We start from the raw sequence: 27,014 nt of genomic DNA on the forward strand, positions 1-27,014 counted from the left end.
AATAGAGACCAGATGGTTCTATGTTTAGGAACAAAACAGAAAAAACATAACCCTAAAGAACAACCAAAAGTATCTTTGAAAACTCCTCCTGGATTTCCAGCCATAGTAAAGTGAGTTGGTAGAAAATGCGTGGTTGATCCAGAAAGCCTCAGCAGAGGGATGCAGTACCTCAAGTGAATTTTTCTTATCTGTGGAGCATCAGACACACTGGAAGTATGTTCTGTGTAACAAAAGATGCGCTGTTCTGACAGCGACATAAAAGGCAGTTCCTTTTCAGTAAACTAAACAGCTGCTTCTGGCAAACCATCAGCCCTGGTTTATCAGCAAAATGTTGTTTGTAGCCTTGTACAGCTCAGTTTAAAGGATGGAGCAGAATGATGAAGTAGCTGTGCTGAAGCCAGTGTTTGTTTTCTCCTTGAATTAGCAGTCCCTTGGAGAGATGCAGCAGCAGCTGCAGGAGAAGGCGCTGGCATCTCCTACCCAGGATTCTCCCGGGTTTCTGCATGGATCCAAGGACTCTGCAGGAAGCAGCAGCAAGAATTCCTCCTGTGACACAGATGACTTTGTCATGGTCCCAGCACAGTTCTCAAGTAAGGTGGTTTCTGAAAAGGCTGGTGTTCTGAGCAGAGGGGGATGTGGATGTTAAGAATAGATATTGGAAGGTTGAAAGAGTGATTAAAACTTTCTGTTTTGACTGAATAGCAGGAATGGTTTTGTTCTCAAGCTGGCAGAGGCATCTGGCTCACTGGCTAGTTTCATAGGATATTTTGTAATTACCTTTAAAGACAGGATTTGAGAGTAAAGATTACTTGAAGACCTCAATAAGAGATTGAACCTGGAAATCCAACTGGAAAAGAAGATAAATAGGCTCACAGGGAAAAGTCTTTCTCTCACAGAGGCTTTTACCATGTTATCCTGTCTTCAGTTTCACTCAGCATCACAGTCCAAGGCAAGATTTCAGCCAGCAAGCTGGATTTTACACTTGAAAAAATCCCTCAGAAAAGCTAAAATATGTTGGTTTTTTCTTCAAACACTCTAAATTTCATCTTAGCACCTTTATGTGTTTATACTTTGATAGGACTTGCTTGAAAATACAGATGTACATAGAACCAGGGCCTCAGTTGAGTCACATGCCTAAGTATGTTCATGCACAAGTCCTTACTTAACCAGCAGAAGTACTTTGTTCAACCTTGCCCATGTGTGTGATGCTTTGCTGAGTTGGAACTTGGTGATAAAAGCTGTGATTCCTCCTTTCACAGTTGCACCACTAGTATTAAAACAGGAATTTGGAGGGATAGAACTGTAATCTCTGAAAGATCTCTGCAGTCCTTATGATAAGGAGGAGCTTGTGTTTCCCTGGAATCAGTGGTGGGGCCAGTATGCACTTGCCTGGTGCTGGTCATGTTCCCAGTGTTCAGATGTTTGTTGTGTATCCAGGTGCCAGCTCATTTGGCTGCCCTGAATTTTTGCCATGGAGGACAGGGATGTCCCAAAGCCCTACAAGCAGCATGTACCACTTCTACACAGCAGCCAGTGACTTGCACCAAGTGGGCATGAACCTGTTGCCACAAATGATTCTGTCAGGTTTTGGCCCCTTTTCAAGAAGACTTGCTTTCAGCCTAAATTTTCCAAAACTTCAGGGTTTAAGGATCAGTAGCATCCACCATGAGCTTCAGCTTCAGCCCATGTGTTGCAAAACACTGACTTCAGGAACAAGCAGGGCTTGGGGGAGCAGGAAATTCTACACAAAATCTCAATTGCTATGAATGTATAAAGATTTTTAAGAAAATTATCTTGAATTAATCTTTTTCTGCACTCCTTTTCCCTCAGGTGATTTAACTGCTGAGGCTGCAGGAGGGAAACCAATCCAGGACAGCCTGATGTACAGTGGGTAAGACCACCAAGGCACCTGAAATGGTCCAGCCACTGGAGCCTACTGGGTGTTTGGGACTGTGGGGTTCTGGTGGATGGGAGGGAAGATGTCCCTGAGTTAGCCTTTTTTTCAGGGCTGTCACCTGCCTGGTTCTGACCATTTTCAGTTTCCTGTGGTGGGGGCAGCATGACAGTCTCCAGAGCTCCCACAGCTCTGTTGCTGTGTTTTGTAGGAGGGAAACAGGGTTGGTTCCCAGGCTCTGACAGGTGGGTTCTTTCTGTTTTCCTCAGGAGTTCCCTGGTGACTTCAGCAGGCTTGGAAAGCCAGGGAAGGACACCATCCCCATCACCCCCATACAGCAGTTCTCCAAGCCCATCCGGGTAAGAAAAACTGTTTGGTGGTGTGTGTGCAACACTGAATAATTGAACACCCGGTGACTTCCAGGGGGGATTTTACTGCTGTTGGTGTGCTGGGCAAGATGTACATCTCTCCTCTTAATTAAAGGGTAACAGGAAACACCCAGGAGAAACTCCCCAGCCTTGGGCACTGATCAGTCCCAACTACTGAGCCTGTCTCTCCTTCTTCTGGCTCTCAGGAGGGGCTAGGAGAGAATGCAGGAGAGCTCTGTTCCCTGAGGGGAGAGGGATTATTCTCAAGCAGAAGGTAAATGTACTCCTCTGGCACATGTGTGCTGCTCATCCCCCCAGTGCTTAGCCCTCAGATGAGGGGGGTATTCCAGCTAAGGACCCTTGTTTCTAATTCATGCAGTGAATTAGAGCACAACACTTCGTCCAAGGCTGAAGTTATGATGGACTTGAGTTACTGGACAAATGTGGGCGAGTGTTGCTCATATTCCTTTGCTGTTGAAGGACAGATGAGGGCCTGCTTAGTTGTTTGTGGTTTGTTGAAAAGCTTCTTGCACTGTGTCTCTAAAGTACTGATGATACTGGACCTTGTTTACTAACGGGGGACGCAGTAGGAGGAACATGGGCAAACAGGCGTGGTTGTGGGTTTAATTCCAACTAAACCAGTTGCTCTAAACTCTGTTTTGGCCTTTAGAAACGTTGTAGGTGACAGCTGCCCACATGTAACAGCACCAGCTGCCCAGTGGGGCCAGACACTTTTGTGCTCTGAAGGTGTTAATGGTCTGTGGAAGGTGTTCCCCTTGACTCTGGGCCCTGAAGCTTTAGGGTACGTGTTTAGCTTGCAGGGAACTGGTGGTGTTGCTTCCCATCTTGTTCTTGCCTGCTAGGGAAGCAGGACAGCTTTCATCTTCTGTTCTGTCAATATGGCACCTGTCGGGGGAGGACAGTTGAAGGGGATTTCATACTGGGAGATGGATGACCCTAAAATCTTTTTTAACAAGAAAATATAGTCCCAGGCTCTGTGTTGAACACATTTGTCATGTGAACAGGGCCCAGAAAATGACAAAACATAGCCTCAAAGCATACAAATTTAACAGAGAATAATATAGCTCAGAGCCTCGCTGACGTGATCAGATTAATTGGCAAGCGTGTACCACAGTGTGGAGTTTAATTGCATGAGGCTTCTCATGCCATCGCCTGCTAAGCTTTTTAACAGCTTATTCCTTAACTGATTCCTTTGCATTCTGGAGATCAGTCTCTATTAAAGGATTTGGCCTTGCTTCTGGGCAGCAGTGAGGGGAAATTCATGGAAGCTGAATACAAATTGCTGCCCACTTCTCACTGTGCACCAAACTGGCTTCATCGTCTTCTATGGAATCCCAAGCTGGCCAGTCAATGCCAGAGGCTTTGGTCTAAACACATTTCTACTCTCACTGTCTTTCCTGCTCATTCCCAGCAGCTTCTGTGGAGCAGATTCCAAACCCTCTAGTGCTACTTCCCACTTTTATATCTGCACTGAAGAAACACTGAAAAGTTTCTTTCTGTGCTGTCCAGGATGGGGAATAAGACATCACTAATGAAAGATCAGAGCAGTTACTGTGAGTCCAGTGCTCTTTTATCTGTCCCCTGAAAATGCTCGGAACTGGTGCCACCCAGGAGTGCCCTCACTGGGTTTCAGTGCCCTTCCCTGTAGATGGCACGAGACCTGTGGGTTCAGGACTTGGCTCCACTAGTGCAGAGGACTCCTGGTTTTCCCTCTGCCTGCTCACTTGGAAGCAGCAGTTCTCCCTTTTGTGTGTGGCTCCAGGCTAGCAAGCAGTGCTGGCTGCACTCCAACTGGGACAGAAAGCAAGGGCTGTTTCAGAGTGGCCAGCAGTGGGTTTTCCACAGGATGTCATGGTACACTCTAGGACAACTCTCCTTGCTCTTAATTAAGAGATTAAGGACTGGGCAGAATTAAAATACGCTGATAGTTGATCCTTTTTTAAAAATTTTTTTTTAAACACTTCCTTGAAGATGCTTGGTAAATCTAATGAAAGGTAATTTCTTGGATGTACCCCACAGCAGTAGATTTAATACCGTTTTCAAAGAACTTTTAATTACTGCCAAGTAATTAAACTCCTTGTCCCAGCTTTATCTCTTGGATTTTGCAGATTTATGGTCAATTGCATTCTTTAGGGCTTGAGGCCAGTTAGCAGGTTTAGTGTATGTCACCTCATTTGGATCATTGCAATTTGCACCATGTGAAGGAAATAACTCCTGGGGAGAGGGAGGATCCTTTTACCCAAGAACTTCTGTTCTGATAAAGAATTTTGATCAGATAGAAAAAATAGCATTTGAAATATATGTTCAAAGTGAGTCCAAGGCTTCACATGAGCCTTGTTGGTTAAAGCTTTGCTTGATTTATGTCTATCACTACACCATGTTTTATACTCATGGAAGGCAGAGACACCAAAGCCTCACCTTTTTGCTGAGCCACTGGAAACCTTGCATACCTTTATTTTATTATGTGTCAGTGAAGAATCAAGGCATCCATGCTGCCTTTTAGAGACAAGGCAGGAAATTAGGAGTCTGTTTTCTTGGTGGAAGAAATAAGAGCACATAAGGAAGAATATATGGAACTTTAAAAAGTTGAGAGAGGAATGAAAAGATTGGAATCATTTGATCATTCAGCCTTGATGAAAGATCTCTTCCAGTTATTAAGCTCTCCTGTGATGGAGGAGTGTCTTCACATGCCCTGTGTGGAGATCTGCAGACACTTTCCTGCAGGTCAGCTTTGTTCCGTGCTGTCACCATAAACCACAGAATGCTACGATCTTCCTCAAAACAGAAATCCTGGAAATGGGATGCTTTGACCTGCCAAATAAAACACAAACTCTTCTTTCTTCCCAAGTACACATGTGTGTTCTGGCTGAATTAAATATATCCTTTCATCTCATGTAAAATGTTTCCATTCCAAGTGTTAGACCCGAAGGAGTGATGCTTCCAGCTTGTCAGGGGCAGACCAAGGTGTGTGTCCTCAACTGACAGTGAGGGAGACTGCAGAAGCCTTCATTACCAATAAGATCTTCCTGTAACTGTTCAACATCCCTGCAATTTGTGTTGGCAGTTGCAAATAGCATTGCCATGGCAATTAATCCTAGAATTCTGGGGCCTTTGGGAAAAGACTTTAGGTGCCTACTTAGTTAAATGAGGTATTTGCATGGGTTTTGTAGTGTGGTTCGTGTGTAGCCTGGTGGACAGGCCAGGAGTAACCTGGGGGAACAGGTATCAGACATGAGCCAATTAACCTGCTTGGATGGAAGGAGCCTGAAATTTGCAGAATGGACTTGTCTCATTTTGTGTGTGATGTTCTATTTTGCCTTTGATGGGTACGTAGATACCAGCTCCTGTCCCTCAAATTTATTTTCTCCTGAGTTGCCTTCTCCACCCTGTAGCTGACTTGCCAGTACTCTGATCTACGCCACTACATTCCCTCCGTGGTGTGAGACTTCCATGGAGATGCCGTGGCTGCACCAGTGCCTCTGCATGAGTCAGTCACGAGCAGCTCTTGTCAGCAAAGTCTGTGCCGGTGTCCTTTGTGAGCCACGTATGTTTAGCCCCTGCTCAGTGCTGTCTGCTTGGCTGTGGATCTGAGCTGGTGGAAACTAGGCCAGCCATGGCCTGAAATAGCAGGGCTCCAGCTTTCCTGCAGGGAGGGGTGGATGTTTTAACATCAGGCTGGGGGTGGGAATGGTGCTGGAGGAAAGGTGCCTGTTTCCAGGAGATGTGTGGTGCCACTTGCCTTTGATACGACTTTGAACCACCTCCTGGTGCAAACCCACAGCCCCAGAGCAGCCCAGGGGACGCTCCCTGCGTGCAGTTGCTTCATGAAGATAAAATCTCCAATTACCTGGTTGAAGGCCCAGCCCTTAGAGGAGGTTGTCTCTGTGTGTCTCCTTTCCACAGCCGGCCAGGGCAGTTTTCCAGCAGCAAGTACGGGCACTCCGTGCCCATCCCGGTCCCCACGCAAATCCACAACTACCGTCGGATCGAGCAGAACCTGCAGTCTCCCAACCCATACTCCTCTCCCCGGTAAGTGCTGGGGCTGGGACGAGGGGATCTGTAAATAAACTGCTTTGTACTTTGCTCTCTGTACCTGTATAAATTTCCCTGTGTGTTGGGTTCTCCCCCTTGCTGTAGGGAGCCAGGGTTGTGTGTTTTGGGGTGTTTTTGTGGTGGTGTTGAGATTTATTTGTTAGCACTGTAAATTTTGCCTGTGTGTTTTATGTGAGAAAGCTCCTGTCAGCTCAGAGAGAAGGCTGAGCTACTTTGAGTCTGACAGCTTTTCCCATGCCAGCTATGGATTGGGTGTCCAAGTGTCCAAGCAGAGGGAACCATCCATCTGGCAGATGCCTTTATAAAAGGAAAATTTGAGATAAACAACTAAAATGGATGGGGCTACAGAACCTACCTGACTTTTACCTTAATTGGTTCCTGTATCCAGTCATGCCGTAGATGATGTGTTGTGCACGAGCTGCATATTAATGTGGTTATGCAGCCAGGACTGAGTAAATCATGAGCAATTTATGCCCATGAGGGAGAGCATGTTTTCTGAAGGCTGTCAGGAAGACCCTGATGCCAAATCTGCAGCAGACTGCTGACCTTCTGAGTTCAGAGGTGATGCCTGCTACATCCAAGACATGTAGGGCTTCTATCTCTTCTCACACATGATTTCTGGTTGGCAGCAGCAGCCCAGGTCACAGACTGATGGGAAGGAGATCAGTACAGGATCTTAAAGAGCTTGTGCAGCAGAAGCACTCAAATAGAAGTGTCTGGGATGTGTCATGTCTTTTTTTGGATGAGTGGTGTTGGTATCTGGATTAGTTAAAGTTTAGATTTTGAAAGTAGGGTAATACCTACATCAGCCTAAGTTTGGGCTTCAGCCAGCCTAATTCAGGATAAGGCTTATTTGAAGTGGACCCAGGAGCAGAGACATGATATGCTGATATATCAGGGGCAGGGATTAGCAGAAGGATTGGTTTGTGCCACTTACTTCAATACTGTTTTATGTTCACTTCCTTGAGCGTGTGGCAGGTTTTGTGGTAAGCTCTGTCCTGTTTCCTTCGTGCCTTGTGTTTTTGACAGCAAAACTTGTGGATGCCATTAGTTTTGGACCTCACAAGAGACCTGGTTATCCCTGTGAGAAGGTGTTGTGCCAGGCCCAGACCTGGTGATGGGCTGCTGAGCTGAGGCTCACAGCCCACAGCTACAGTCAGGGAGCAAACTGCCATGTTTTGCTGCTTTTAGTCACCACTGTGTAATGCTGAGATTGGCATGTCCCTGCACAGGAACTCGAGGAATGGGCCCAATCAGGGTGACTAACAGGCTGCTTTTAGCATCTTCTCAGCATCTCTGGCGTCATGTTTTTTCTGCCCCAGGAAGCCATACTTATCTGTGGCCATCACTTCCTCTAATCAGCAGGTTCAGTAGACACCCTTCAGGAATGGCAGGAGAAAACTCCACCAGGCATTTAGTGTGTGATTCCACTTTTCCATCAGGTGTATCAAACAGGCCATTGCTGCCAAGTGCCCAGTCATGTTTGCTGAGTCATTTGATTGCAAACCTTGACGTGCACTCTGGTGTCTGAGAAATGTCCCCCTGTCACCTGACTGGCTGCTGTGTGCCTGTGTAACGTGGTGTGGTTGTGGACAGATGTGTGGCTTGGGGAGGTGCTAATTAGGTGTATGTACCTCTGGCCACATCACCTGTCCTGCTCGTCTGCTGGCTTACCCCGGGTCTCGTAGGGTGACATTTGGCATTCCACATCTTCCAGCAGCAGCAGTCACCTGGCAGCTTTCTTCTGCAAGTTCCTGATAGATAAAATTCAGCCTTCTGCATGGCTTGTGGTCTGGAGAATTAAAAACATGGCAGGGCAATACTTTCTGCCACTGAAAATCTACGTATCTTCTCACCTTTCTCTTTGGAAATTCATTTTGCTTTAGGGCCAGGCACTTGATGAGCATTAGCCTCTGAATCTGGAACAACCTGAAGAGAAGTGATTTTTAGGTTAAAATGTTCAACTATTTCCTTTTTTTCCAAGCATGTGATTATAGCATGGATTTACTTGGCTGTGGAATGTGGTAACACACTGAATAGGGGCAGGGAGGGTGGCAGATCAACTACCTCAACTATCTCAACTACTGAAATAGACTTTTTCCAAAATTTATTTATTTTTCTGAAATATGGCATAAAGTGAAATATACACCTAGAGGTGTTGCTGAGTAGTTCTGCTGACAGTTCATCAGGATGATTCTTCCATTCCTGGCACTGCTGAAACCCATATCCTTTGTTCCTTCTGTTCAGGTACATGAGGACAGCTAAATGCAGCATCCCTGGCAGAGGAGGCAGGATACCTTAGTGACAGCATCTTTCAGTGGCTCAAACATGGAGGGGGTTTTTTCAGCATAGTTGTTGATTCCTGTCCAGAAAACCACCTACTAGTTGAGACTAATGTTCTTTTAACAAGAGAAAAATGTTTGCAAATTGAGAATAGAATTAAGGACTTGATGAAAAGACTGTGTTCTCATATAGAGGAGTGTAATGGGAATCTTGGTGAAGGAGCCTGCAGAGGCAGAATGTCATGGCAGTTTAGGTTGTGTTCTTAATGATGGTGAAAAGAGTAACATATTGAGAAATAATTAATATGCAATAATCCTGTCTCTCTCCAGACTGATGGTGTGGATGTACTCACTTTCCCACTAGTTTCCTCTTCTGTTTCATTTTAGCACTGAGTAATACTCAAGGTTCCTGCATGTGTGGGCTTTACAAATTTATTTTAACTCCCTGAGTTGAGGCTTCACAAGGATTCGAAGGCATTTAGACAGGCAATTCTGACTGTCCAGCCCAAAGACCCAAATTCCTCTGGGTAGTTGTGAAGTGTTTCAGATCTGACAGCCACTCACTGTTGGGTTTTGCTGTTTTGCCCTGTAGCTCCTGATTTAAGTCCAAGCTCTGTTGCAGAGCAGTGCCGTGGCACACTTCACCTCGCTTTCTGCCTAAAGGCTGCTCTGACTGAAGGGCAAGTGGCTCAGCACAGGAGGCACACTTGAATAAAGCCCTCTCAGGGCATTCTAGAGACACTGCCTACAATAAACATCTTGGACATGGCAAGATAGGAAACTGTGTCTTGTTCAGGATTGATGTAGATACCTGAAAGCATCTAAAGTTTCTCTGAAAAATGACTGTGCTGCTTACAGCTAAGCTAACCTTGATTGTTCTTTTTATTTGAATTGAAACTCTTGAGAACAAGGATTATCACCTTACTCTGTATTGGCGGAGTCCCAGAACAGTGGGATTTAAATCCAGGATGAACAGTCATGAAGCTGTGCTTTTGTGGGAGTAGCTCTGTGTGTGTTGGGTGATGCTGTTCTCCTTCTTCTTTGTACTGGCTCTTGAGTAACCTGTGTGCTGCTCTTGTTTCCTGTAAGGTCTGCTGCGGTCCGGAGGTCCAGCAGTACAAGTCCTCTTGGTTTTCCCAAAACTGGTGCTTCCCCTCCTTATCCTGGAGAGCATGGATCTGTGCCCAGCACTAAAAAGCTCTCCTTTGGTGGTGCCAAGCCGTTTATGCCATCACCACAAGGTAAGATGTCAGCTGGCACATTGCTGTCCTAATAAAATCACTTGCCTCTTTCCTGTAAAGAGAGGGGTTTGACCAGCTGTAGCTTCCAGGTAGGGGAGAGTTCAGGTTGTTGTGTTCCCCTGTGGTTCTTCTCCACAGATTATTTGACAAGTGTTTTGGCCTCAGTAAAATGGAGAGAAAAATACCTGTTAGCCCCAGGAGAGGCAAGCTTTGCTTTAGTGCCTGCATCAAATATTTTGCTGCCCTCAGAAGAGGGCTTCTGTAAGTGCAAAGTATCTTTTTACTGGCTTGGGTTGGGGTTAGAACAAATGTAAGCCAATTATCATCAAAGCAAAATTCTTTGAAAGGGCTTGAACTTCCAGACTGAAAAGTTTTGACTAAATATCTGGTAGCCTGATCTAGATGCTAAGAAGCAATTCAAGTGGAAAGGGACAAGAGAAAACCCAGTGTGCAGTGGATGCAGTTTGCTGTTTTCAGTAAAAGAACAGACGCATAGAATGAGCTGTTCTGTATCCCTGGTGTCTCCAATCCTGTATTTGTTAGTCTCTGCTGTTGGCAAAATACAGAATATTCATATTCTATTCCTCTGAACTAATACCATTGCAAAGTCAGACTAAAACTTGCTAAACTAATACCAGGCAGAGTTTTCATTACCTCCTTTTACAGGAGTTGAGGATCTTCTCACGACACAGCTAGGGCTGAGAAGATGGAAGAGATAACTGGCATCTTCCCATAAACAGGTGGTGCATAGTGCTGTTCTTGCCTATGGAAACTTAATACTGAATGAACTTCTTTTTGTTGCATTCCCTCACAGTTGGAACAATCCCAGAGCAGCCCAACCAGACTGTTACCCCATCTTCTCTTGGAGCAGAAGTGAGAAGCCGTGTTCCTGTTGCCGGTGCGTTGGTCCTTACCTTCCTTCATTATTCCTATAGATAAAGCCAGAACTGTAGTCTCAGGGCATTCTAGGTTGGGTTGGTTGCTCCAGCAGCTTCTCTGGATGCTTGGCCAGCCAGGATCTCTGTGTGCTGGTGAGAGTTGGGGTTGATCCATTCAAATCCTGTCAGCCAGCATCTTCAGTGCTGACAGACCCTGTGCCGCAAAACCTCAAATTTGGGACTTTGACGCCAATGGATGGAATGGAGGAAAAGCATCTCCAGCACCCTCTCTGCTAAGGGGCCTCTTTGATGTGTAGTTTCCTTGCTGCTGAGCTCTCACAGTCATGGTCTGTGTCCCTGAAAGGGCAGCAATGAAGGAAAGAAGCTGCCCTTTTATTTCCCTGTTGTTCATATCTCATTCTCCCACAGACTCAAAACCTTACCAGGCCTGGCAGTGCTGTGGCTCTGCTCAGTGCCATCCTTAGCCATAGAAGGTTTTGATCTGCAGCTGTTTGAGCTGTGGAACCTGGGATCAGGCTGTCTCTCTCTGTTAGAACCGGACAGTGATGTGGTTTGTCACTCTGTGCCCTCCAGGTTCCTCGGCGCCTGAACAGTCTTCTCGAGGGATGGGCTCCCGGCTCCACAGTGCTCCCAACCTGTCGGATTTGCATTCCTGCAGGCAGAAGATAACCAAGCAGCACTCTGATCCTCTTGTTGCTCACTTTGGTCATACCCCAGTCAGCCAGCCTCTGCAGATTCATGGCCTGCAGCACTGCCGGCAGCTCCGATCCTCACCAAAGCTCTCCGAGTTCATGCAGAGAAGCCCTTTGCCAACGATAATGGGCTCCCCTACAAAGGTATACCTAGGAGTCTGCTTTTGGGCCTCTCACACCGTGATCTTCTGGGTGATGTGGGGATGAGCTGCTGCATGAGCAGATAACTCTGACCTGGATTTATCAGCACTTGCTTCTATCCTGTGAAGGCTGAGCAGTGATCTGTGTGAAATGGGGTGGTGTCCTACTTACTGTGGGCAGCTCTGCCTTGGCAGCAGCGCTCAGCAGCTGAGCAGAGCCTGGGCTTGGGAGCAGGCAGGGGAAGGAGCTGCCCTGATGGCCGGTGGGGACATGGTGCCCCAGCTGTGACACAGGCATGTGTCCAGCAGGAATCCCCAGCAGAGCCAGTGACAGCCCTGTGCCTCATGGAGAGCAGGCACTGGGACAGCATTTGCTCTGCTTGCAAAAGTCTCAGCAGTTTGTTGTCCTTTCGTTTTAGCCTTTCTGGGATTAGGGACAAATAACTGTTCAGGGTGATTTCTACCTTTATTTCAGGTAGGTTGTTAAATAGTTTAATTTTGATAAACAAATAGGGACCAAGAGGAACCTTCCCCCTTAATTTTAAAGACAGATTTCTGTTCTTTCTGTTCTTCTTAGGCTGTGTCCCCATTTGAGTTCCCCAAAACCCCAAGTTCCCAGAATCTCCTCACCCTCTTGGCCCATCAGGGGGTCATGATGACTCCAACACGGAACAAGACCTTGCCAGATCTGAAGGAGATGGGTCATTTCCACTGCCAGCAAACTGGGTTGGGATTGAGGCCTGTGGAAGAGATCAAGGGCAGGTGAGCTGGAGTCTGCTTCATACAGTGATGCTTCACTCCTCAATACAGGACAGATGGGGAAAATTTCAAACCCCAGCTAATGCTGAAGTTGTGAGGCACCTGTAAACATTGTGTAGTTATCTGCTAGCCTTTGGATTGCAAACAGCTATGGTGCAGATTTTAAAAGTCTTCCTCTACAGGGGCAGGTCATGGCCTGTATTTTTAAAAATGAAATATTATCTGCAGCTTCACACCATGTTTAGTGTGCAGAGTTTCATCAAGTGGGGATGCAGGATTTTATTGCCAGACAAGCAGTCACTCAGATGCTTGGCTTGCTCTCTGTGGGGTCTGTCATGGAGGAGAAGCTGTTCTGGGTGTTCCTCCTACATGAAACAGTGGGCACAGGTCTTCAGAAGAGAGATCTGTTGAAAGGCCACATGCTGGCTGTCGTGAGCACTGCAGGATAGAAAGTCACAGCTGCTGCTTAGTTTTTCTTACGTGCCTCTCTGCGCACTGCAGCTTTCCCCAGTGTTCTGGAGGAGTCCTCTGATACTGATTTTCATACCTTTCAACAAAAACAAATTGTGTTGTGTTAATGTAGTGAGGACTTGCATTACTGCAGTTAGTCGTGATAGTTTTGTGCTTTCTACAAGTAGCTGGAGGTGCTTCAGATGCTCTGTTGAAAGAGTGGTTTTTTCAGCTCCAGACTGTTTACTGTGTTAAGTGGCTGTGGACCAGGAATGGCACAAAGAAATGAAGTTAGCTGACACCTTGCACCTGTTGACTTTCAGCATGATGTTGTATGTACTCTTTTTAGATCTCTGAGCACAGGCAGGCTCACTGACCTGCTTCTGAAGGCAGCTTTTGGGGCACAGATCTCGGAAGCTGGCAGCAGCGACAGCCTGAACAATGAGAAGCCAATGGAAATTGCAGGTAGGTGGGGAGGCCAGGCAGATCTGGCAGGATGTTCTGGGGTGGGGTTTGCATACCCCCCTCCTGCAGATGGGAGGCTGCTTTGCTGGTGGCTCTTGGCACAGGAAGCGAGTGCCGTGTGTGAGGAGTGCAGTGGTGTTTGCTTTCCCCTGCTCTGTGGGCTGTGTGTGCTGTGTAACTGCTGGATAGTGGTGTGATTTTTGTAGGCAGGGCTTCCTCTTCTGGCTCGTTCTGAGTGCGATAACCTGTGCAAGTGGTGACGTGGTGCCAGGCGGCTCGAGTGTGAATGGCTCTGCAGGGGTGGGCGTTCTGGGCGTGCAGGTCAGGCAGCGAGGAGGGAGAGCAGCTGCAGCAGTGGCTGGTGCTGCCCAGGCTCTGTGCTGTGGCCTGTGTTGCTGGGGATGCTTCACTGGCCTGTGCTGGTACCCACTGTGTCCCAGGAGAGTCTGCAGGAACACACCCGCTGGGCAAGGCACCCGTGCTCCGAGTAACCTTCCTGTAATGCCGGTCTGCACCTTTCAACTGTCTCCCCAGCTCCCTCAGGTGCTTACGGAGGGACCCTGCACTCTGGTGCCCGGGCTGGGGGCTCTGCCAGCCCATCCCCAGTGATTTTTACTGTCGGATCCCCTCCCAGTGGAACAACCCCCCCACAGACCACGAGGACCAGGATGTTTTCAGGTAAAGGGCCGATACCTGCCTGTTCCAGTGGGAATGCCTGGGGGCAGAGAGATGTGTTGCATTCCTTGCTGCTGGGCACTGGTGATGGCAGAAGGCTGCTCAGAGCAATCTGTAGAGCTCAGCTGGTCTCAGCACCTTTGAGGTTCTTGTGCTGGCTCCTGCCAACCCCAGTTATTGCTGCTAACTGTTTGCACTGGCATTAGTGCCAGAGAGTGGTTTCCCAGTTCTGTAAGAGACAGACAAACTTCTACTTTATTGCTGTCTGCTTCAGGAATAGTGCTGCAGCTGTTCGCAGAACCACTGTTGCTGAGAGGTCAACAAATGTAAAGATTGTGTTGTGTTCTGATTGTTCTCCCCATGGATTTTGGATGAGCTATAAAAGATGAGTGTGACTATCCATGCCCAGCAATTTCAGTGCACAAGGACTGCTGGGAAAGGGCCAGGATGTGTGCAAAACTATTAGTGGTGTTACCTATGCTCTGAGCTGCTTAGGTAGGAGATGGGGAAATGCACTCCTGCTTGACAGATACTCCTTGTAAGACACCCACCAGGGCTCTGGCCTCATCAGCCAGCAGTTGAGGCTGTGGTAATTGGCCCTTTTGGGATACAGTGGCTGGGAGTTGGAGTCTATGTTCAGTTTAAGAAAATATTTGGACACATTTTGATTTGCATATTTGGCTTGTTTGGTTTTTTGTCTTGGCTGTTCCTCATCTCAGTGCACTTGACTCTATTGTTCTCAATTACTGCAGGGAAAGTTTGGATGTGACCATGAATAAGATGCTTGACTGGGATGGGGGGACATGTGGGCTCAGTTCCTGTGTATAACTTGCATTTCCATCCTAACTAAAACCACTCAATGTCTTTGTCTGGCAGGTTGGAACCACGGTTCTTTCTTTGTCTCATTTATTTGGAAGGGGAGCTTTAAGACTCTTAAAAATCGTGTGAGGGGCCTGTCGCACCGTGGGGTAACTGTCCTGGCTACAGCCTCCAGCTTCTCCTGCAATGTGATGGACAGAGGATTCAGGCTTCCTGTATTGCTTTTGCAGGAATAATGGCAATCTGGAAGCATATCCAGGCACCAGATTTTAGCAAGCTGATACTTGGGTGCTCAAGGGTCTGCCCAGCAGTCAGGATGTCAGATGGGAGGCCTGGAATAGGAGGCTGTTGAAAGTGAACCTACAACAGACACACAGCGTTAGATCAGGGTGACCAAAGCAGTGCTGTAGGACAAGCTTTGTTTATTAGGCCTGTGAGGAACTCCTCATGTTAGAGTTAATGCATAAAGTTAATGGTGGAAAGGGGAGATTTGCAAGCTGGAGCTTTTCACCCCAACTGCTTGGACAAGCCATGAGTAAGGACAGTTCTAAAGGCAGAGCCTTTCTGTGAGTCATCATAACAGTTTCTGCAAATAGTCTCTTGGAATTACAGGGCATCCAGAATGAAATGTTGTTAGGTCCTCTCCTCTTTCCTGTCTCTGAGAGAACTGGAAATACTCTGCCTGTCTTTGATGATCCACTTAGCTTTGAAGCATTGCTGCGAACATGGAGAAAGCTTTAGGAGGAAAGGAGGCTGTGCCTCTCTACAGATCAGGTGTGCATTATTATATTGCTGAACCTTTTGAAAGCAGGGTAGGGCAGTAAATTAAACTCGTGGTTAGAAGAGAAACATCTTTCTCCAAAGGACCAGTGACAGTGGAGAATACCACCTGGGTAGAATTAGCAGAGTGTTGGAGCTGGTATTGTCATCCCCCACAGACAGAGTGTTTCCCTCTGTGGCAGTGTGCCAGGGGTAGGAAGCCCTCTGGAAGTGGTGAATGTCCTGTGAATACTCTGAGACAAAAACTCCTTTGTGCTCCTAGGGCAGATTCAGTGGTCAAGAAGGGGAAAAACTGATGGTGAGGGAATTGTCTGATGGACACCACACCTACAGGGTCTCCAGAATCCTGGGATTAGGGTCTTGACTCAGCTGGTCACTCATTCTCTGCCCAGCCTCTTATTTATAAAGAGGGGAAAGCAGAAGAGCAAGGATGTAATGGAAAGCTCTCCTGGCTTGCATGCGGGATGTTCTAGAACCATCACTTATCAGAGTGCTCATTCAGTGACAGTGACAGCAAACAGGCAGGGAGCCAGGGTTCAAACTGTGCTGTTCCTTGGTGGGGGAGTTGGCTATGACAGTGTATGATAAAGATCAGCCCAAGATGTTGTGGCAGGATTCAGAAAGGGTTTAGCCAAAAAAAAGGGAAAATAATTTCTTCTGAATTGTCTCCATAAATGATCATCATTCTGGAAGGTGCTTTAAATCTGCCTGAGCTTGTAAGCTGGTTTGCCTGACCAGCTAAGGAGTTTATGGTAGTGAGTGATTATTCTGCATCCAGAGTCCTTGCATCTTCCTCCAAAGTACCTCTTGCTGGCTTCTGTCCGACCCAGGATCCTGAATCCTACAGAATTGTCCTCTCTCCTGTGTGAGGAATGTCTACCTGTCCTGCCTTTAATACCTCCAGTTAATTCCTTTGTCTGTTTTTCTTCACAGTGGGGTCTTCCAGCTCTCTCAGTTCTGGAGGCTCCTTCAGCGGGAGGCACTTGGCAGTGGGAGCTGCTGCAGAGGCTCTGGAGGGCCCCTCAAGTCTCCGGTACACTTTTGCTGATCCCATCACTGCCAACCTGGAAGGTGCTGTTACATTTGAGGCACCAGAGCTGCCTGAAGAGACACTCATGGAGGTGGGTATATCCCAAGGGAATAAAAGTAAAGCAAATCCAGACAGCTCCATGCTTGTAGTCAACAGAGTTGCTTCCGAAGGTGGAGTAAACTGTTTCCAAGAGAGCAAGGCCAGTGCAGTGCTCAGAAAGCCCAGGGCATATTTAGCACCAAGCCCTTTAGTCCATGAGACAGCCCATGACTGAGGTTAAAATTCCCCATTTCCAAAGCTGACATTGCAGGTTGGAAGAGCAGTTATCCAATGCATTCTGTATTAAGGGCTTCTGAAGCAAACCTGCCTGCTTTGGGCCTCTCCCTTTTTAAAGGCTCAGCTTTAGTACTGGCTGACCTGAGAGCATAAGTAGCTCAGTGTGTCAGGTGCCTGCCTGGTGCACTTGGGGAGTCGGCAGTGATATGGTCTCTGCTGAAAGGACCTGAAAACAAAGTAAACCTGACACTTCTGTTCCTACTGGGGGTGGGGGGACGCCGTGTTCTGCACCAGAACAGCTGAACCAGATTGTGAAACTGAAAGGCTGCCAGGCTCCCCTTCTCTGCAGGCTGAAGCAGAGCAAATGCTGTTATAGCTAGATATATTTGAAATGTAGGTCAGGCTGCCCATTTGCAGTGGAGGTGGGAGGCAGATCCAGTCACGCTTTTGGCTCTGATTGTGATACCTCCTTGGGCTGTCTGGGACTGGAGAAGACTCTTTGTGTCTGATACTTGCTGGTGCTGCTGAAAAGCCCAAGATACCAACAGAGATATGCATACTTCGTTTTAAGGATGTGGGTTTGCTCTTCTACTTCAGATTTTGTTGAGCTCATTTTTTCTGCCAGTTCTGCATTGGATTGCATTTGTTGGCTTCATTACCTGTAAAGCCACAGGGCAAGGGCTTCCAGCAATGACGTGATCACAATAGCAGTCGGTTTCACTGAGCATCCTACCTGTGTGAGGTGACAGAAGTTTGGGGCCCCGCCAGCTGCCACCACTTCAGACACTGGTCTGCAGAGGAGTGTCCTAAGGAAATATCAGTTGATCTTGGAATAGCACTCAGCTTCTCTGTCTGTAATGAGTCATTTGGCTTCAGTCCGTCGTTTCTGTTGAGCACAGTAATCCATTTGCATGTCACAAAACCTTTACAGCAGATTTCAAGACCTGTTTGTGCTCTGTGGAGTTGGCCAGAATGCAAACCTGGCAGGTTTTCTGATTTCTGCTCATCTTTCAGGGCACTGAAGTTGTACTGTTTAAGTGCCCTTGTTTATCTTGAGCAGCGCTGTTGCGTTCAGATGGGTGGTTCTTCCATCTTTTGTAAAAGTTTCTTTAGGTGCAGACGAGGCACACTGGAGGCTGGGGTTTAGTTTCTTTTGCAGTGCTCTAAATACAGAGATGGCTGTGGAAGATTTGTGATGGCAAATGAGGCCATAAATGCCAGCACAGTTAACAGAAGCTGCCTGTAGGCAGAGGAAGGACTGCCTGTTGGTTAGAGATAGGAGGCTGAGACCTGCAAGATCTCAGCAGTTTCCTGCTCTGCCACAAACTTCTTGTATGACTTGGTAATTACTTAATCTCCAAGTTCCTCCTCTGCTTTTAAAGAAAATTGAGGAGGATGAAGATAATACTTCCTCACCGTACTGGACTGTCCAGGTAGCTAGGTAGTGGGAGGAGAGATTCATATTCCAGATAGTCAAAGCTGCCTGAGCAGCCAAGTGCCTGAGCCAGTAAAAGAAAGAAAGAAGCTCTCAGATCTTGAGCATGGGGGTTCTGTTAAATTTATGTAGAAAACATCCTTACCAGCCCCCTTTCAGAGAACTGAGCCTGTGAATCTTTGAAGACCAAGAAGGTTACCCACTTCTCAACAGAGTACAAACAATGGAGTTGGCATCTGATTCAGGCAGCAATTCACTTTGCAGACCCACAAGCATTCAGTTTTTCCACAAATACTAACTTCCCAGAACTGGTTGCAGTGACTTAAGCAATGCAGCTTCCCAGAAATGGGATAATCCCCTTTGATCTGTAATAGCAGAGGAAAAACTACACTGAAATGACTGCAGCACTTGGTGTGAGCACTTTCCTCACCAGCTGGACAGGAGTTACAGAGAAAAGGTTGTCCTAGCTGTCTTCTCAGAGAACCCCATTCAGGGCTCACTGCACTGAACTGGGAGGGGATGAAGACTGGGATGTAGGGTGGGAGATACTTTGTTGGCAGTTTTCTATGGTGTAGGAGGTTGTCGCTCTCATGAAATCCACACTGGCATTGCTGTAGTGGGAACAAGAGCTGTGCCTGTGGTGCAGATGGTCTCTCCTCCTTCCTGCTGATTTCTGAAAGAATCCCACAGAGCTGGGATCCTTCTTGGGAAGGGAGCTTGTAATTTTAGAGTAAGTCTCACCAGGTTCTCCAGGGAGCTGTCTAGAAATTTCTGGCCTGGGGCTGTAGCTGGCTGCTGTTACTGTGGAAGAGGAACCAGTGCAGGCTCCAGGCTGAGTTTGGCCCAGAGCAGAGGTGTAGCAGAGTCTGGGGCTGAGGTGGTGTTTCTGTGAGCTGGGGGTGGGCACAGCTGGCACAGCTCAGGTGAGCAGCTTTCCCTGTAACCCCCCCTTGGCATCCCTTCAACAGCAAGAGCACACGGACATCCTGCGCAGCCTGCGCTTCACGCTGGCCTTCGTGCACTACGTGATGGAAATCGCTGCTCTGAAGGGCAGCTCCAGTGACATGAGCAGCTCGGTGACATCTGAGTACCAGCTCCAGGAGAGCGTGGTGGCCGACCAGATCAGCCTCCTGAGCCGGGAGTGGAGGTAAGGACGGGCAGAGCTGCCCAGCTCCCAGGGCTTCTGTCGCTCCCTCCCACCCCACGCGTCCTTATGTACCCACAGTCCTTGGGGACACGGGGCTGCTGTCACACTGATCTGTCTGCACTGCACTGCTTTCTTTGCAGCTATGCAGAGCAGCTCGTGTTGTACCTGAAAGTGGCAGAGCTTCTGTCCTCGGGGCTGCAGATGGCCATAGAGCAGATCAAAGCTGGCAAGCTGTGCCTCTCCTCCACCGTCAAGCAAGGTAAGAGTCTGCTGCACTCGGGGCAAAGGACTCACCTGGAATGGAAGTATTAAAAGTGTCACAGAGGGTATGGAGTGAGTGTGAACCCCACTGGGGTGGTGGGAGCTCATTTGTGATTGTCCCCTTGTGCAGCCAGATCTTTATTCACACTGAGAACGTTCCTCTCTTCACCTTGACTTTGTCTCAGAGCTATTGTCGTGCTCCTGTGAGACTCTTCACTAATTGTGAGGGGGGATGTATCTTATCTGATTCCTTGTATATCTCTGTCTCAGGTGCTTATTTGTACTTGATGTAAGCCCAGCTTAATTACACAGTACATGTCCTAGGAAGTGCTTACTTGGCAAAAGAGACTTGTCCTGGCAGTGATGATTTTTCAAGTGAAACAAAAACACAGGAAGTGAAGTACTGGTAATGCCAGAGTCACTTCTTTGCTGGTGTTACAGCCTTACATTTGCATCTGGCTGGCTGTGGTGAGAGCTGGCTGTGAGTCAGTGATCAGAAAAAATAATTTTAAAACTCCCATTGTAATATTACTGAGGGAGCTTTTTGAAGCACTTGAAATACTTGACCCACCAGCCACCTGGTGAGATTTGTCTTTGCAAGTATTTGTGCTGCCTTGGGATGGGGTGTAAAAAAATGGATGTTAAATACGATGAGCACACATACGTTGTAGCAGGCAGTGTGGAGCAAAATACACCAGATTTAGCTACACATCTTCCACAAGTTCAGGCTAACAGGAAAGTTGTCATAACCCAAATAAATCACTCCTTTTCAGAGCAGATTGCAGCTTCTAGATTGATAGTGTCATTTGTCCTTCAGTGTGTGGGAATTGGGCAAGGCTGGCTTGTCTTGTCTCATGCAGCGTGGGGATTTTCAAATGTGCGTGTAGGAGTTAGTACTCATCAGATGTTGGTGGGAGTTTGTGTTCAGTACTCTGCGTAGATCGTGCCATGTAGCTAGGGAGACTCAGCCGTGGCATCCCTTGCAGTTTTGGATTGTTATTTAATCGCTCAGAGTCGTATTTGATTCCTGATTCTCTATTCCATAACCTTCCCGTGCGAGCTGCCGTGGTCCAGGAAAGGAGTGGCCTTTCACGGGCATCCATGTCTTTTCTCAGTGGGACAGCAGAGTCCCAGGAGAGATTCCCTTGCTTAGTCAGTGCTGCTGATCCACACTCCAAGAGCTCCCACGTGTGAGCCAAGCACTCCTTCACAGCACATCATCACCCATCAAGCAGCAGAAGCTCTGTATCTTCTGCTGGTGGTGGTGTGTGAGACATCCTGTACAGAGCAAACTGCTCCTGCCTTGTGACAGCTGAGGGAAACAAAAATAGACCTGGCCTCAGGTGAACCAGAGGTGTGTAGGAGTTGCCATGTGCAGGCTTATAACTGGTGAAGGTGACAGAGGAAAGGGAAAAAACCCTCTTGGTGCAGGGCTTTCCTGCCAGTCCCTTGGGTTTAACATAACCCTGTTGTCTCCAGGTTAATCCTTCAGGGTCCTGCACGTGGACATGGGGAGGCATGGGGAGAACTGGAAGTAGTGCCTAAAGCATTTCTTTCTTTTACTGTAGTTGTGAAGAAGCTGAATGAGCTTTACAAATCCAGTGTATCCTCCTGCCACTGCCTCAACATGAGGCTGCAGAGATTCTTCTTGGACAAACAGAAGCTCATGGATCGTATCAACAGCATTACTGCAGAGAAGCTCATCTTCAGCTACGCTGTGCAAATGGTAAAAATCTCACAGTGCCTGGGACTGGGGTTAGCACAGAGCAGTGTTGGGCAGTAATGGTTCCTGCTGGTGGCCTTAGCAGGTGGTTTCCCTCATGATGCTCCCCTCTGGAGGCTGGGCAAGTGGGCTGTCCACGCAGCTGAGGGGCCGTGCTGGGAAAGCTGGATCTGCTCTGGCAATAAGCTCTTGGCACTGGGTTGTTGCCCTCAGGTGCAGTCTGCAGCCCTGGATGAGATGTTCCACCACAGAGAGGACTGTGCACAGAGGTACCACAAGGCTCTGCTGCTCATGGAGGGGCTCCTGAACATCATCACTGAACAGGGGGACATAGAAAACATCAGTAAATGTGAGTATTTGGTGGCTTTCTGGTTTTTTCCCTGAGAACGTGTGGGATTTTTAGCTGCATGATCAGAGATTTCAGGTCCCAGCACCATTTTTTTCCTTTGGCTACATCTTGGTGGACACAGCAGAGATCTCTCAGCTTGTTAAAGCTCCTCACAGCCTGGCCTCCTGCTTTTCCAACAGAAAAACTTAGGAATGCAGGTCCCTGTTCTGAGCCACATTTTGAGAGCTTCCCATGCAGAGCAATTGCCAGCACTTTGTTGGAACTTCTGATGTGTGAAAGAACTCTCTGAAGGAAGTGGTTTGGCAGCAGCTGAGGCCTGGGGTTGTTTTCCAGCCAGAACCATCCCTTTGAACAGAACACTTGGGAACATGAACCTGCAGTGGCTACAGGGCAGAGATGGCTGGTCAGCACAGCAAGGGCTCCTTCCAGCACATCTCTGAACCAGGACTGCTCACCTGCCTGGCTCCCCAGCCCCGAGCCTGGCTGGGAAGGCAGCAGACACAAACTCTTCTCATCAGCAAGTGCTTGCTGTACCAGCGAAAGCTGAGCTCTGACCTGTGTGCTGTTGTTGGGCCTCCTCTCCCAGGGACTCTGCTACTCTGAGCTGTCCCCTCCCATACTCTCCCTGTCCCCTGAGGGGTGCTACTCTCCATCTGGAGGGGAAAGGACTGACTGCTCTGAGCGTGCTTTCCCTGCACTTACAGCTGGGATTCAATCACCTCTGTCGCCTCTCCCAGCGGATGGTGGGAAGAGGGGATGGGGAATGACCATCATCTATAGGGGCAGCTTGGCTTGGCCTGGGCTCTGCTGCACCACAGCTGTCCCAGCAGTGTCCCTGTGGCCACAGGGGGGGCCACAGCTGGCAGACCATGTGCCTGTCCCCTCTGCTGGCCACCCACTGCCTGCCTCGGGCCAGCATCCAAAGCACTGGACGCCTCTAGTTGTCTGTGGAGGCAGAGCCCTTGGATAGGTAATGAGGGAAGAGATCTTTGGCTCCCAGGCAATCAGTCAGTTAATTATCACCAACTTTCACAGCTGACAGGAGGCTCACTGAAGGAGAGCAAAGGGAAATGGGGAGGTGGTGTGTGGTACTGGAGGGCTAACTGAACGAGGAATACTAAGTAGTTTCTCTTGTGCTGTTTCTTACCAAACCTAGATCCATCTTTTGATCCAGAGATACAGTTGATGCATGTAATAGATTGCTTTTCCCAGTTGTTATCCTGGTATTGCAAGTTCCAGCTTCCTGATTGAGCTGTTCTCTGATAGGTAGTAGTGGGTGTGTTTCATTTTAGATCTCAGGTCAACGATTACATATTTCTGAAAAGTAAAATGATGAACCTAGAAGTACAGCAAGTGTTCCTATGAGAGGTGTGAATTCCACCAAACGTTTTGCTTTGAAAGATTCTTGGGCTCAGGTGAGGAGAACGTGGCACTGATGATGCTGGGTGGGCTATGTCCCAGTGTAAGCCAAGGCAAATGACACTGGAGATCCTGAGTCATTTTACCTACTGGCAAAAGCTGCTCCAATAACTGGAAGTGAATAAATTCTTCCTGATGATACCTCTGTTAGAACTGCTGCCTCCCAGCTTTCACTGTCAGATCTCTGACTGTTCAACCTTTTGACCTGTCCCTTCCCAGCAGGGTGTTCCTCATCAGGTCATCACTGGCCTGATTGGTACCTGGTAATGACTCTCAAAGTGCTGCTTAGATTTGTTGAAATTCTACTGTCTGTTTTTCTTTCTTTGTTCAATCTCCAGTCATGATACTTATACTGCCAGGAAAAAAAGAGAAGCTGATTGTGTGCTATTTTTTTTCCTCAGGTAAGCTGTGCATCGAGCGCAGGCTGTCAGCTCTGCTGTCGGGGTTCTGTGCCTGATCTCAGTGGCGTTGTCCTTCACGCACCTCGCCCCAGCTGATCGTTTTATTCCTGACAGCCTGTGCTGTGGTGGGAAATGATTCTGGCAGTAGGACACCTGGAGGATGAACTGCTCACTGTTCTGTACTTGGACGTTTTGGGAAGTTGTTCCACAGACTCAGATTCCTTTGTGGGGACGTGCGACTGCAGCAAGCACAAATACTTCCCTGCCCGAAGGCCTGAGCGAAGACATAGCTGATGTGGAAAGGTCTCCCTCGTTGTCAGAGGGGGTGAAGGATAGAAGTCTGCTTCTTCCCAGCACTTTGAAGGATAAGACTGCTGCCTATCCCTCTTGCTTAAGAACAGGGTATTCCAGTGCTGTGTCCATTGCAGGCAATGGATGTGCTGAAACTGCTGGCTTCAGTTGATGTCCGAGTGTGTCAGACATAAAGGCCAGTTTGTGTACTTTCCCCTTCCCAGCTGAGAGCCAGGCATCTTCAAGCTCCCTGGCAACTGGAGGCTCCTCTCCACTCTCTCCTTTGTCCTTTCTCCTTGTGTTTATGCCTTGGAGTGCTTGGAGAGGAGGGAGTTGGCATTGTGAAGTAGCTCCCACCTCTACAGACTTGCTGAGTGAGGCAGAGGACGTGCAGCTGCTGGGAAGCTTGGAAATCCCATGGCTGCTGTGTGGGCTCCCTGTCTGCCTGCCTGGATGGGCAAACAACACAGGGAAAGGGACTGTGCAGGAAAACAGGAGGACAACAGAAAGTGTCACACTCCTGTGTTCGTAAGAAGCCAAAATGAATCCGTTCCTCCCTTGGTCCCCAGGCTCAGTGGGATCAATGTGAAAGACTCCTGGCTGTTGGGCTCGGCCTGTCAGCACGTACCTACCTGGAGGAAGCATTAGCGCTGTCCTGCTTTCAGCTGTTGGCTCAATAACCCCTTTCCTGGAGCCCCCCAAACTGAAAACACTAGCTTTGTGAATCAAAGGAGCACTTTACACACTATGGGAACTTTGAGAAGTTGACTTTGCATCACACAACAACCCAGGAACATCACGACTGTTAGGAATGCTGTTCTTTTTATTCCTTTCCTTGCTTCCTGGTTGTTTTATTGCACTACGTGTGTGCGTATATTAATATGTATTCCTAAGAGTGAATATATATTGATATTGATATGGTTTGTGTGTAACTGTACGTATTTAACTGTACTGTATCTCGTGAGTGTGAGGCAAAGAGCACTGCAGAGTCTGTGCTGTTCCTCCTCCACACCAGGCAAAGCTGACTTGCAGTCTGGCAGTACCAAGATTTGTTTTTTATTTAAATGTTCTTTTAAGGACAGTCATTACAAAGCTCCGTGCTTTTTAAGAGCTGAAGAACAGGCGTTAGGATCCCACACACTTGGAGATGCATTTTATAAGAAGTTTTATTTGCTGCTTTGTTTTTGTTTGTTGGGGGTTTTTTTTATAAAGATATCTCGTCGCGTTCAGTTTTATGTTCAGCATTTCTTTCAAGGAGACTCTGTAGCCAAATGTGACTGCGGGTGTGAGTGGCTGGAGTTCTGGGTGAGGCTTCGGGTGCTGTGAGCATGTGTGTGAGAGGGGAGCTGCCTGCCTTCCATCTGTCTGTGAGAGCATGAGTGTGACGTTCCAGAGTTGTGGCAGTATTGTGGTAGCGCTGGGCAGAAAAGCATCTTTGAAAGCAACTCGAAACCTCAGGCTTAGTTTTTGGGGATCTAAAAATATTTTGCACATGGTGGTTAAGTCCTCATTGCTTTTTTTTTCCTCTCAAGATTGGCACGTTCAGTGTGATATTTTACAAGAGTTTCAGGAGCAACTTCATGGGCTTTGGAGCTGGCACCGCGTTTGGCAACATGGGTGTTTCTGTTCACAGAGCAGAAATGCCAATAAAGAAATATAAAAATATTTCCAATTGCCCTGACCAGGGAAGCTTAAGTGTAGCTTTCACAAATGCTTCAGTATTTGGCTCACAGTCTGCTGCTTCTGTGGCCGTTTGTGCTTGTGCCTGGGAAAAAAAAAGAAAAATAAAGAAGACAGAAACAACAAACCCCCCCCCCAGCCTGTTGTGGACAGAAATGCTGAGGAGACCCAGACTGCTTCTGAAAGGCTTTGGCCAGCTGTGCAAAGGGCTACGCTGCAGGCGGGAGCGCTGGGAGGCAGCACGGAAGCACCAAGCCAGGACTGACTCTGCAATACCAACCCCTGCACCCCAGAGCCTCCCGGCACAGCCCCCAGGGGCTGCTGGCCAGGAGAGGCCCAGCCCGGGATCCACGTCTCTGCCCTAGTGAGCCGTGTGTGTGGCAAGCTCAGCACTAACCTTCCAGCTGTACTTAATTACTTGAATGTATCAAAATCGTCCACATTCAATGTATACAAGTATATATTGCTCCAAAAAAAAAAAAAAATTGTGGTTTACAGACCTACAACCAGTATATATGTATGTGTTTGTGTATATACATGCAAGGCTGTGTGTGTGTATGTGTGTGCATGGGTAGAGATACACACACAAACACAAACGTGTATATATATGTTTTTTCTCTCAATACTTGAAACTTAGCCACTGTGCTTGAATTTAAAAAAAAAAGAAAAACTAAAAAACCATCAAAAAACCAACAAAAACCCACACAAAATAACCCCAAAACTAGGGGAGGAAAAAAAAAAAAGAAAAACAAAGAAAAATCTGACAGGTGATTTATTTTGCCATCACTTTGGTGACTTTCTTTTTTATCTAACTGCATGTAGCGTGAAACCAACTTTTTTGGTGAAAAATATTTATTGCTTTGTAGACAATAAGGTATGCAAAAAAAAGGAAAAAAAAAAGAAAGAAAACATCCCAAAAACCAACCCCCAACCATTGCTGAAGTTGCTAGTGTAGTCCACCTGCTATTGTCATGGCTTTGTTGCTGTTGCAGCGTTTGTGTCTGGCGTCTTTAATAGATTTCAAGAAACCTCAGTCTAATTACACGTACCTTCAGGTTTGTGAGAGCGTATGATGATGTTCTTTATAAGGTAATGCTTGATACTTTGTCAACATTTTTTATTTGTGTTTTGTGTGACTTTTTTTTGGCTTTAAATTGTACAACACCAATTTAAGACAATAAAATTGATTTGAAATTGTTAGTGGCCTGTTTTCAGTCCTTCATAATTCCAGTTCATGTGGCATCTGAGTTTGGTCTTTATAATGTGTGTGGTCCTACCAGCCTTGACTTTTGAGGCAAAAAAGGGCTGTTGCCCCCTTATCACAGCAGGTGAAGCTTGGGACAGAAAAGCCACCTTGCCTGAATCCGCATGAAATCTGTGAATTTGGGAAAAGTTGAAGCCAATTGCTGGGTGGGAGCTGTGATTGCTGGTTTCTCTGTCCATATTACCTGTCCTCTCCTCCTG

At 47.5% G+C, this 27,014-nt stretch overlaps 1 protein-coding gene across 5 annotated transcripts in view; it reads left to right on the forward strand.

The window, feature by feature from the left end:
- ULK1 (unc-51 like autophagy activating kinase 1) overlaps positions 1–26,750 on the forward strand; it is a 76,944-nt gene extending 50,194 nt beyond the window's left edge. For 2 of the 5 annotated variants that reach the window (XM_082293343.1, XM_082293340.1), the window contains exons 14-29: positions 428–590; positions 1,831–1,891; positions 2,164–2,253; positions 6,187–6,312; positions 9,708–9,859; positions 10,674–10,757; positions 11,332–11,594; positions 12,168–12,352; positions 13,149–13,264; positions 13,799–13,942; positions 16,472–16,659; positions 19,248–19,426; positions 19,567–19,685; positions 21,256–21,413; positions 21,624–21,759; positions 23,580–26,750. In XM_082293343.1, coding sequence (XP_082149469.1) covers positions 428–590; positions 1,831–1,891; positions 2,164–2,253; positions 6,187–6,312; positions 9,708–9,859; positions 10,674–10,757; positions 11,332–11,594; positions 12,168–12,352; positions 13,149–13,264; positions 13,799–13,942; positions 16,472–16,659; positions 19,248–19,426; positions 19,567–19,685; positions 21,256–21,413; positions 21,624–21,759; positions 23,580–23,635 — 2,220 coding nt within the window. In that variant the 3' untranslated portion in view covers positions 23,636–26,750. Of the gene's footprint in view, positions 1–424; positions 591–1,830; positions 1,892–2,163; positions 2,254–6,186; positions 6,313–9,707; positions 9,860–10,673; positions 10,758–11,331; positions 11,595–12,167; positions 12,353–13,148; positions 13,265–13,798; positions 13,943–16,471; positions 16,660–19,247; positions 19,427–19,566; positions 19,686–21,255; positions 21,414–21,623; positions 21,760–23,579 lie in introns of all 5 variants that reach the window. The other 3 variants (XM_082293339.1, XM_082293342.1, XM_082293341.1) reach the window with 2 other exon arrangements.
- The last annotated feature ends 264 nt before the right edge of the window (positions 26,751–27,014 follow it).

This window comes from Coloeus monedula (assembly GCF_965178545.1).
Source record: "Coloeus monedula genome assembly, chromosome: 18".
Lineage (NCBI taxonomy): Eukaryota > Metazoa > Chordata > Aves > Passeriformes > Corvidae > Coloeus > Coloeus monedula.